The following is a 12,037-nucleotide window of genomic DNA, read 5'->3' as shown; positions in this document are numbered from 1 at the left end:
TAACCGGAAAGGGTGCAAAGCGCTCGCGGTTTTTCTGCTTGCTGGCGCGGGTGGTCCGAAATGAAAATATATTACTTTTATTGTTGCCATGTCATATTTTGATTTTATAGCCTGTTTGCACTTAACTCTGTCTGGATCCTGCGTCATTCTTCCCTGCCCCGTCCTCGTCTGCATTCAGGCAAAGCAGAACCGATGGTTGTCTGCTTCTCGCTGCAGGGTATATAAATTGTCCGGCTCAGGCCGCCGTGGCCCGTTTGTGTGGTTACGTCTTGAGAATTCTCGCGTTGTTTTTGTCTCTTGCCGCATGGCTGTCCTATTCCCGAGCTGCAACCTTTAAGGAATGCCATTTGAAAGGAGACAGGCCGTATTAAAATCCAAGAGGAACACGCGTTCGATACGAGGACGACATAATCGCCCTGAGAATGGCCGTCTTGGCGAGAATTCGCCCGATTCGTATGCGCATTGAATAATTCGGAGCTGTGTTCTGAGGACATGGCAAAGGTCTTTTCTAGTTGGTACATTTTGTCGCAACGTCCATAACTGCACTCGATTCTGGCCGAAATGGCGTGTCTGCCTCTCTGTCCACCACGTCGCTCTCTGCACGTCAACCGTCTGCGCCTTTCGCTTCGGCTTGAAATGCAGCCAGGGCAGCGTCTGTACCCTGGACTCTTTTGCTTGGCTTTTCTCTCCATGTGGGCAAGTGCGGGTAAACAGCGCCCAGTCATCAGAGTTTTCCGTGCAAAGTGCTCCCATTGTTGCTCTCTAAACAAAAAGACCGTTGTATGAGGTTCGGGGGATGGCCAGTTTCAGACGCGAACTAGCAAGGGACATTTGAGGGTTTTTGCGAGTATCTTGAGTATTGATACCCACCTTACAGAGTAAATAGGACTCGTCATCGCCACGCTGTCATGCGTTTCGTGCCATTAAAATAAAAAATGAATTTGTTCTGATTGCCCTGCTGTGGACTTATGTAATGCTTGTTCAATGTGTGAAGTTGTTATCGCTTCTAGCAATATTAAATTTTTAAGTTTTATTTTACTTTATCTTCTTTTTTTTTTTTTTTTTTTTTTTTTTTTTTTTTTTTTTTTTGGGCTGCTCATCCTGCCGAGTGAGACTTTCTACTTCGTACGGTGCTGATCGACCGTCTGTTATTTTGGATTACGATGTTTCGACTGCTCTTTACTGTTCCGGGAATAGGAGATCGACGTCCAAGGCCCCAGTTGCTGGATAGGACCCTCCCAGATCGGCAATAATCCAGACCATCATCGCCCTCTGAAAGAAAAGACAAAAACATCAATCAACAGCATCTTGTCATTCAACCGCATTTTACAATGTAAAGTATCATGAACTGTGGATGTTGAAATGTGTGTTTTTGCCTTTGTCGGTAGGTTTTGATTTTGATTTTAATTTTTATACTTTACTTTTTTTTTTTTTCTTATTTTCGTACGTATGATTTTTTCGTGTCATCTTTTTTTGTTTGCAAAAAAGGGGGCGCATTGTATTCTATTACTACGTCAAAACCGTAGACAATACCAACACATACGCAGCATCCATGCAACATTTTATGAGGGATATACACCGTGACCTACATCATCAAGTCGATGTAATAGTTTACGCCCTTTTTACTTTGGAGGACAGCAACCGCCTGGTAAACATCCAATCGCACAAGCTACATCGTTCTACCCATGCTCATTCTGTCACCTGTCACAGTAAGGAGACACCTTGCAATAATGCATAGTTTGAAACCTTTTTAAGTCATTTATATCTCGCCTTGTCTCTCTGTATAGAGCAGGGAACGATTGTTGAACCGTTGTAAAAAGCGAACCAGAACAGCACCGAGACGGAGCGTAAGCCCGTCGTCAAGTGAAGTAGAGAAAAAAGGAGAACAAGAGAACAAGGAACCATAAAAAGAAGACCAGAGAGCTTTCTGGCCATCAAGCAGTGCACCGTACAAAGAGCACAATAAACGATGACACGGCAGCACAACAGGCAGAAATAAACCAAAATCTCCATTTCCCCTTTCGATTGATATAGCCTGTGGCTTTGGATCTCACATTCCTCGTCGTCGGGGGAAAGCGGCCATCCAGCCCCCCCCCTAAAAAGAACCGAAACACATCACACTGCGTCTCTGTTGAGCCACCGTTGTGTCTTGCTTGCCCAAGGCTGTATGCTCGTGTTTTTTCCTTTGTGTGTTTCTGCTCCCCATAGGGTCCCTCCGCACCATTCACGCATAAAACGAAAAACAAAAAGATATAATACTCGTGAGCCAGACCCTTTCGTAAGTCTTTTTCCAGTCCCTCCTTTCCCTGGTAGATTGGTCGAGACGAAGGAGACAAGAGACGGCCCACCGTGATAAACAATGACTGGTAAACAATAAAGCACAGTAGGAATAAAAAAGCGCGAAAGCCCCCGCGTCAAGAACGAGGCAGTGAGCCAAAACGAAACCAGACTGAAAGTAAAGAAAAGTAAAAGTGTAAATGTAATGTAGGGTAGGTATGAGTAGTTTTTTTGCCCCAACGCCATGCTGTGAAAAATCCAAAACAAGAAAATGATTAAAGAGAACAGAAAAATTTGAAGCAAATAGGCAACGGAGGAAACCGTCGGCCAGTGTCAGCACGTGACTGACAAAGACTGGACAAGAAAGGATGACCGAGGGATGTCTTGTCCGTAGACAGGCGTTCGGATGGTGCGGCATCGCGAAGCGGAGGTAGAGCAACCTGCCACAGTCGCGCGACTGGTCATAGCGCTGTATCTGCAGGTGGATTGTACACGGACAAGACCCCAAATGTAAATGCCAGCCAAGACATGCCTGTATGGTGCCTGTTAGGGCCGCGTTGTAATAACACCTCGATTGGACCACGGCACAGCACATGTTTCTGCGTTGCTTGTCTCTGCAAGTGGAGAGGGCCTGTCTGGATCGGTTCGGAAGGTGTTCGGTAGGTGCTGGGCGGTGCCGGCAACTTCCTACTTCCCTTGCGCCAGTGGCGTGTACGGGTGCCGGCCTCCAATCTGAAAAGAGAAAGCTATATCCCAGGTACTTGGGTTTGGTTACTTAGGCGCCGACCATGCCAGGTCCATAGCTCTGCTGCCGCACAGGTGCCGAGTTGTACTGGGCAGTCGGCGTGCCATTCTGAATATAAAGTCAGCCAAAACGTTCATATGATGGCCGCCACTGGAGGCACGGATGCACCGGTAGCCAACAGGCAAGAAACAAAGTGTCTTACCTTTTTTCTCCGCTTGTGGCTCGGGCCGTCGCCGTCGCCTGTGGAATAGCCGCCGTCACCGCCGTCATCGTCAGGGAAACCTTCTCCATAGCCCTCGAAGCTGTTCTCGCCGTAGCTCCGCTTCTTGTTCACGCGACGCGGCCGTGATGTGTCCAGGCTGCCCGGACTGCCAGCACCGCCGGCAGCCGCGGAAAGCGGCGGCTGTACCTTTGACCGTGCAACAGCCGGGTGAAGCGGTGTGTTGGGCGCTGTGCCGCGGACGGACGACGGCCGTGCGCCAATGGACACAAGCTTCTCCGGCGCGAGGTCGCCCAGCACGGAGCTGTCCCAGATGGCCTTGGGAATGGGACCCTTGTTCATGGTCATTGCTTGCCGCAAATCGGCCTCGACGTCGTCGAGCAAACCGTAGTGGATGTCCTTTGTCTTCACCTGTCGCGCTTGCCAAGAGTCGTCGGCCTCGCTGATCAGACGCATGAAATCGCTCTCGTCGCCCTCGTCCCGTTTCAAGGGCTCAAAGTGGCCAGACACGCCCAGCTTCTTCATGTAGCCCTTGTATGTCTTGCGCATCGCGTTCTTCTCACCGTTGGGTAGCGTTCGTGCGACCTCGGCGGCGATGCTCGTCAGGTTGAACATTTCAAAGAGGTCTTCCGACAATGGAGGGAACGATGGTCGATGAGCTGTATATCGAGAGGCAGAAACAAAGAGAGCTCAGCGTTAACACAGGTCTTTCTTTGAATGTTGTAAAGGCATACCAAGAGGGACGCGTGCTTGCCAAGGACAGGACGGGGTGTACGGGCATGGTGGGGATGGGGGGATGGTGGGGATGGGTGGCGTAGGAATGGACAAGGAAAAGTCTTACGCTTATTGCAAACAAGATACTTCTCTCCGACATCTTGGTGCAGGGCCTCAAAGTCCAGTCGCTGCTGGCCCTCCATGTGGACCTTTTTGGACCCGTGGCCGAGGTCTCCTGTGTCGTCGAGTGGTCGTTTTCGCTTGTGCGGGGAGTCGGCGCCGCCGGGGCTCATGCCGTGAACAGCGTCGGCAGGACCAAAGCCGGAGCCAAAGCCGGAGCCGGAGCCGTTCACACTGTGTGCAGGCGTCGGCAGCGTAGATGGTGTGGCGGCCGACGCAGAGGTGGACGAGAAGGAGCCGCCGTGTATGTTGGTGTTGATGGAGTTTGTAGTTGTCCCGACCGACGCGTTTGACGTTCCGGACAGCGGGTCGGAGGTGATCGGGGAGAACTGGGAGGGACTCTGCGGGGTCTGGGGATGGAAGGACATGGCTGTGAAGGTTTTTGTTGAGCCTGGATCGGGTGGTGATGGGCGAGCACGAGAACGAAACGCGACAAAGCCGCAATCAATCACGAACAAAGAAAACGAAACGGCAGGGCGAAACGACCAGAATAAAGGACGAATTGATTGCCACCAAAAACAAACACTCAACGACTCAAAGACTCGAGAGCGACAAAGCCACAAAGCGATACGGCGATGAGGCCCGACGAAGACGATGGGTCGATGGAGCGACGCGAGCGAACAGATGCGCAATCGCCACGCCGGAGAGGCGGACGGCCGGCTACCAGAACAGCGCCAGAGGGAGCGGTTGGGAGGCACCGGGGTGGCCTCAGAATCCAACGGCGATCAAAACGAGAAAAAGAGAGAGCACGCGATTCGATGGATGGGTCGCGAGAGGCAGAAGGAGGCGGGCGGATGGAGCGACGGTGATGCGATGTCCGTTGCTGGGAGTCGAGGGCAAGCCGATGCCGAATGAAACAAAAGGTCGCAAGAATACGGTGTTCGCAGCCGTATGTTGACAAGACAGAGATGGCAAAAAAAAAGAAGAGTCGACAGCGAGACGGACAATGTGGCCTGGTCGCCCTTTGTCTTCGATTGCCGGGAGGTCGTAAAAGTCGTGATCGTGAGAGTGAAGGATTGAGGGACTGAGGGTGAGAAATGGTCGTCGGAGAGAGACTGTGTGGCGACACAACAAAAGCGATGCGAGAAAACAGCAGGCGATCGGAGTCGTCGGGTCGGTGTCGGCAGTGTCAGCGGATCGAGCAAAAAAGGATGTCGAAAAGGCGTGAGCTCGTTGTCTGCGGTGGCCGATAGGAAATCGGGGCTGGAGATGTCGGAGGGAGAAGAGAGAGGAAAAAGTTGGCAGGGGGAAATGAAGTCAGTGATGATTAAGTTTCGCCCTTCCTGACGGTTTGTCTGGCAGGGGGAAAGAGCAGAAAGGCGGGCGGCAGGTGGTGGTGGACGGTGGACTGAGCGCGAGACGGGGCGGAAGGAGCGTACTGAAGGGAAGGGGGAGGGGGGGTGAGCGTGGGTGTATGAACAGACACACAGGGCAGACAGGGAGCCGAGACAGAAAGAGCGAGGCGACAGCGCTGGAAAGAGAACGGAGGGAAGAGGGATGGGCGTGAGGGCGTCAGGGCGTGTCTGGTGCAGGGTCGTGGTGCCGCTGGGTTGGTCATACGGCCAGAGAAACCTTCAGTGGCACGTGTGTTGTGTGGGCAACTGGAGTACCCAGACCTGTGCGAATACCGTATGAGCACGGTAGGGATGCTCCGTCACGCAGCGCAGCCAATCGGAGAAAGCAGGCACGATGCAGGTGTTGAGGAAGGAACAAACAGCACTACAGGCTGCGGTCTCACGCCTCCCGTGGAACTGTAGAGCAGAGCGATACGGGTACTAGCTGAGATGTCGCAGCAACGATTTATTACGCATTTAGTGACTTGGGACAGCTGCGATTCAGAAGGTTTTATGGTTGCCGCCGCCGTGCGAGGCCAGCTCAACGAGGCCTTGCTGCTTTATCTATGGAAAAATGCAGACGTTCGTCGTATTGCTTGATTCGCTACTTGCTCTTTGAGGCCTGCCGTTGGCGCCTTCCGAAGTGACACAGCGGAGGCAACAAAGGAGCGACTGAGGAAGCTGGGACGCATAATGGCACATGTGCCTGGCCACTCACTACAGCGTCAGTATCTTGGGACGAAACCGTGCAGGACAAGCCGTCGAGTGCGACGGTAACGAGCATTACAATAGCGGTGCCTCTATGTCGTATGTTGCGGGGCAATGCGCGAGGACGAGACATGTGCATGAAACGGTAGCAGTCTGTAAGATACGGAGCAATTACTATGCATTGCAGAGGGCGTTGATAGTTGCACGTGATCTCACATCCAGTAGCGCACGACGAGGTTGGCAAATCGATTGTGATAAATCGGTTGTGATGAGCAGTCAGCTGATACAGTACTGGAGTGCGTCTATGACACGAATTGCATGTAGAGAGAGGTGTTGTATGTGTTACCAGACGACGACCCACAAGGTTTTGTTATTTCTACGCGTGTAGTGCAGTGGTCGTTTGCGCGAGCCACGATGTTCATGAAAAGCCAGAATAAACAAAGACCGAGGCCGAGGCCGAGGCCGAGCAGCACTGCTCCAGTCGAAACGCAGCCAGTAGATGAAGAGCCGCCCATTGCTTGTTATCCGAAGAAGACTGCGGCGACCCCAAATGCCAAGCTGTCGTAGATCGATAGAGAGCGGTGAGATGGATGTTCATTATAGTTGGGCTGCGACGCGTCGGTCACGTCTGCCACGTCGCGACTGCTTCGCCCCGTCAGGCAGGTGGCAGCCTTTGCTTCTTGACGGTGATTCGTAGAAGGGATTGGTGGTGCATATTCCACCGTGTCGAGCTGTCAGCAGCAGTCCTCAGCCCTCACACTGCCTTCTCCTTCACCACTTGTGATTTGCTCTCCCTCGCGTCGCTTCGTCAAGAAACGGCTGCAATGAAAAGAAAGGAATCCATCCCCGAGAGGACGAAACGTGTTTTTGCCAAAAATTCCCTACCGGGCCAGAGGCCCAATAGAAGTGGTCAAGGTATAGTTTTCAACCAGCAAAAACACACTCTCGGACGAATCCTCACTGAATGCGTACTGCCCTTGCACTAGGATAGGGAAGAAAGGAGGAAAAGAGAAGAAAAGAATCCAGCTATGCTGGAGGGGGGTGCGGGTGCCCGGCGGGATTTAAATAGTGCTGGCTAGGCTGGGGCAGGGGCGCAATGGTCCGTGCGAGCCTGCAAAATTTTTTCGCAGGTCGTCCAGTGGTGAGCGCCGTGCTCGTTTGCACGACAACAAAGGTACGACACGTGACCTTGTCTGCCTAGCCCATCCAAGATTCGCAGCCGAAGGAAGCAAACTTCATGTCGTCGGTCGTGCCTGCCTACCGAGGACGACGTAAGGTTGACATGGAATGAGCTTCCGTTTCTCGTGTAGTCACTGTGATTTACGCGGTATGGAGTTCACTTGAGTCACGCTAAACAGACACACGCCCGGTGGCAAGAACGATCGACGCATCACGAGATCACGAGTCATTCGGTTCACTTCTGCGGTAGTCACGATGGAGCGAGTTCTTTACTAACACATCCAATATGCATCGGTTTTCTCGAACCCAAATCAACGTCTCCATCCATCCTTACAATCGCTCACTACTTTGAATCGCAGGCAACACCAAACACTTCTTCCTCGCATCGCGGGCAAGCCCAAGAGCACAATGAAAAAGAGAAACAAAAAAAAGCGTTGGCCGGTCAGACGTCCATCGACACCCACCCTGGCAGAGCGCTCGCAAAAGCAAGACAAGACCTCCAGTCCAGGGTATAGCTCATCACCACCCTCTGAATACAGCCCCTGGAAACCAGAGAAGAGGCCGCCGTCCGAAGACTGCGGCATTCTCTGTTGAGCTTCCTGGGCCGCCGCCTTTGCAGGCAGAGCGAGGGTCAAAAGATGGGGGTGGCTAAACCCCCAAGAAGCGTTTTCGCGAAGAAATTGGGCCAGTCGAGGATATAAAAGTCATCAACCCGGTTGGGATCTGTGGCTCTTTTTAGGAACCAAGAAGAGGACAATAACTATAGAAATGATTCTCTGAAGTATTGTCGACATGAGGAAAAAAAAAGAAGAAAGAAAGATTTAGAAAGGAGAGGCGGGCAAGGCGACGTTATATAGTTGCTGGTGCCTGGTCCGTGCGAGAGCGTGCTGCAAAATTTTCGACGAAACCGCTGGGGCGACAGCTCTGACCGCCCTGGAGGTATCCACTAAAAAGCTGGGTGTCGCCCGCTAAACGCGTCAGTTCGTCACGATCCACAGCGGCAGAATTTTTTCTTTCCAAACTTTTTTTTGTCGCCGACAAGCACTTCTTCAACCACGTTTTGGGGGACAATTGGACCGGAAAGGGAACAAGGTGTTTTGTTTAAGACAACTGTTGGACGATAATGAATATAGAGATATTTCCCGCCTGATGTTATGATGCTATTCGTATTTGTATTGTGTGATTATAAACACAGATAAAAGTAAAGTGAAAGCACCAACTTCACACGAAAAGACAAAGAACGAAATACTACAAAACGGCGTGCCAAACCCATGATGGAGCTCCAGAGACGCCTGCGCTTGTTGGGGGGACACGATAATGATGCCCTGATGCGGTGCAGACAAAATGCTGAAAATTCTGCTGCCATAAACATATTCCATAAAAAAGAAAACAGACAAACGTGACATCGCCCGCCGCCTGCGGCCGCGTTCACGCTTCGGCCGCCATCACCGGCCTTACTCTCGCGCCATCAACTGGTTTCTTAGCAGACACGTCGTCTGGCGTAAGCGGCCCCTCTGTCGATGATGACGATGGAGATGAGTCCACTGTCGAGGTCGACTCGTCGCTCATGTCCTCGTCCGATGATCGATCGCCACTGCTGTTGGTCGATTGATCGTCGGCGGCAGGCGGGCTGCTCTGTTTCCTTTGGCCGCCCACAGCCTGGACCGGGAAGGTATGGAAGGTGTCTTCACTGTTCACATCGTTGGCCATCCTGTAAAGGCTCGACAGCGGCTTCTTCTTGCCGGCTGGGTGGAAGACGGATCGCGCGTCGATCCTGTCGTAAAACAGCATAAACACGCCGCCCTGCGACAGCACGGTAGCCTCGTCGGAGCGGTACACGTTCTGGTCGCTCAGCCGCCACCACGCTCCGTCGTCTTTCCTTTCGTCCTCATCGAAGGCGGACATGTACGTGTCGGCGCTGGCGTTGTTGTCGCCACCGTCAGGGGCATCGTCGTCGACAATCGTCTTATCGTCGTCTACAAGATCTTCGGATGTCGCACGCAGTGTTGCTTCGTCATCAGCTAGGCTGCTGCGGCTGTCGTCGTTATCCGTGTCCGTCATATCGGTCATAGCTGCATCCTCCTGGTCCTCCTTATCGGTGTCGTCTGCGGCTTGTCGAGGCTGCTGTTCCGCATCCTCCTTTCGTGCAGGGTGCTTCCGGTAGCAGACGTAATGGCCGTTCTCGTGTTGGCCGTAGTGTGTAATCACCGCACGGAGCTCGTAGAGCGGGCCTTCGAGCCTTGGATTGTGCTGTGACCCGGCCACCATGGGTAACTGCGCAGGCAGCTGCCACTGCTCTGCATCGTCGCCAGGCTCAGAAGACTCCGCGTCTTGGCCTTTTCCAATGCCGGTCGGAGACGAAAGCATACTGAGACGGGAGGCGGCGGACGCTGCGCTCCCCAGACACCAGGGGCCCAGGTCGAGTCGCAGTGGGAAGCGGATCGCCGCTGGATTCTTGAATGTGTAGCCGGTGCGCTCGTCGAAGCGCGAGCGGTTGATGTGAAAGGCAATGCTGGCCGGGGCGCGGGCGATGCCCACCTGCCGCGACTTTGTGGATTGCACACGCTGCTTGTCCGGAATCTTACACTTGTCCGCGAGCGTCTTCTCTTCAAAGTCCTCGTCTTCTAGAGCCGCTTCGACAGCCGCCAGTCGTTCGTATGGGATCGGGTTGCTCTTACGCGGCACTGTCGTCCCTTCTTCCAGCCCTGAACCCTCCACTTTCTCCGCCGCCTCTTGGGCTTCGCTCTTCTCGAAGCGTTCAATCAGCGTCTTGATCAGTCGCTGGAATTTGAGCAGGGTGCAGCTGGCGCACTGCACGCCCTCGATGTTCTCGACAGCCGTGAAGTTATCCAATGTTTCTTCGAGATAATACTCGGCGCTGCCAACGTCCGGGTTGACCGTGATCGAGTAAAAGGGGCTCATGGACAAGCCGGACGAATAGCCGCACGACTGGCAGACAATCCGCTGTGCGAGCAGTCCCTCGAGTGGAATGCGGAACGCGGCAGCGATGGCTGCTGCTTGAGAGGCAGTGGAGGGGGACCATGCAGTTGAGGCGCTGTTGTAGCCACTGTCGTCGCTGAACAAGCTGCTGCTGCTGCTGCTGCTGCTGTTAGTACTGTCCGCTGGCGTGGGGGATGTGCGGCACGTTGTTGCTTCGTTGGTCTCTTCATTGGCTTGCTCTTTTGGTGGGAGGCCCAGGACGGACGGCGCTTCTAGACCCACGTTAAGGTTCAGATTGGACTCGAGGCCCCGTTTGGCCCGCACAGCCTTGAGCGCCTTCTGGACTTCCTCCTCGACCTCGCTGAGCAGCTTGCAAAAGTATTCCTGTGCGTCTTGCTGTTGGAATGTGTTCATCCGCTTGAGTGCGGGTGGCGTCCAGAATGTCTCGCCGTTGCCCGCCTCCGTGGACAGTGTCCGTACCAATGCGTCGAGTGTGTGGGCCGCCGGCACAGAGGACAGGTGGCCGGCAGCCTCTTCGTCGGCGACCCGGCTGAGAAACTGGCGCAGCGGCTCGAGGGCGGAGAGCGCTTGCAGGACACTGTTCTGGTAGCAGGAGTTGCTAATGTTTCCTAGCCCCGCGGGCTGGTCCATATTGCGTTTGGGCATGAGGCGCGAGAAGCCCGTCTTGCCGGCGTGCGTCACAGATGCAAGCAAGCCGCCGGCACCGCCAACGCCACCGCCACTGCTGCTGCCGCTCGCACTGTTTTGGGGGCTGAACCGCCGGCCGCCAGGGCCAAGTCCAAGGACGCGGGCGAGCGCTGCACTCTTTGCGTCGTGGGCCGCGGCAGGGCCAAGGCGGTCAAAAGGTTGGCGCGGGACGGGGAACGGGCTGAGCCAGTCGTCGATAGCAAAGATCGCTGATGCGGGTGCCACAGTGACGACGGCGTCCCAGAGGTGGTGGCGGAGACCGGCGGGTATGAATGCGGATAAGGTCGCGACGACGACGTCGAGGATGCTAGCACTGAAAAGGATGGATGCGAGAAGAACGAGACAGGGCACAAGGATACTGGGTTCGATGAGACGGTTCCAAAGCAATGTCGGCTCGGCGTAGAAGGACGACGACGGCGACGTTCGGGCGTGGCGCGGGCTGGTGTGGGCATGGAAGTGATCGGACCGGGCGCCAGAGTTCGCGAACCACTCGTCGTGTACATTCATAGTGGCTGGGTGGCAGGACCTTTGTCGGGATGGGCGTAGATGCAGAGCAAGACGTAACAAAATAGGTGGTTCACCGGCCAGCAGTGGAGATGAGGCATGCAAGAGTGGTCGAGACGCGTGCTACTTTGAAAGGAGAAGGAGATAAAAGAAGGAGCCTGTCAAGAAAGAAGAGCAAAGGAAAGAGCCAGGTTGTCACCCTGGTCAACGGCCATGGCCGGGAAGGAGGACGACGACGGGGATGCGCAAACTTGTTGGGAAGGCGCGAACTTGTGTTCGGTGTCGGAGTGAGGAAGGAGCGAGCGAAAAACGATTGTAATGCTGGCCGCAGCTATGAATGTGGACTGTCGTTTTCGTGATGTCGGTGTGCGGCGCAACGGGCATCTGAAAGGTGCTGGTATTTCCTTGTCGAGTAAACGCGACGATGGCGGCGGGAGGCAAACAGACAGAAAGCAGATTACGACAACGTTGCATGTGATGGAATCGCGAGGCACGGGGCGCCTGCTATATTAGACCGCTGATAAAACG

At 54.1% G+C, this 12,037-nt stretch overlaps 2 protein-coding genes across 2 annotated transcripts; both read right to left on the bottom strand.

The window, feature by feature from the left end:
- Positions 1-3,052: 3,052 nt before the first annotated feature.
- SPBR_05904 (mediator of RNA polymerase 2 transcription subunit 19) lies at positions 3,053-4,504 on the bottom strand (the record flags this gene model as incomplete). The annotated part of the gene is made up of 3 exons (XM_040764167.1): positions 3,053-3,130; positions 3,225-3,901; positions 4,084-4,504. The coding sequence occupies 3 exons, from the start codon at positions 4,502-4,504 to the stop codon at positions 3,053-3,055; spliced, it is 1,176 nt and encodes a 391-aa protein (XP_040622409.1).
- Positions 4,505-8,785: 4,281 nt separating this feature from the next.
- SPBR_05609 (uncharacterized protein) lies at positions 8,786-11,512 on the bottom strand (the record flags this gene model as incomplete). The annotated part of the gene is made up of 1 exon (XM_040763872.1): positions 8,786-11,512. The coding sequence occupies one exon, from the start codon at positions 11,510-11,512 to the stop codon at positions 8,786-8,788; it is 2,727 nt and encodes a 908-aa protein (XP_040622408.1).
- Positions 11,513-12,037: the final 525 nt, after the last annotated feature.

Source organism: Sporothrix brasiliensis, assembly GCF_000820605.1.
Source record: "Sporothrix brasiliensis 5110 chromosome Unknown Cont15, whole genome shotgun sequence".
Taxonomy (NCBI): domain Eukaryota; kingdom Fungi; phylum Ascomycota; class Sordariomycetes; order Ophiostomatales; family Ophiostomataceae; genus Sporothrix; species Sporothrix brasiliensis.
Note: the sequence above shows the minus strand (reverse complement) of the source record. Positions and strands in the feature narration are given on the sequence as shown.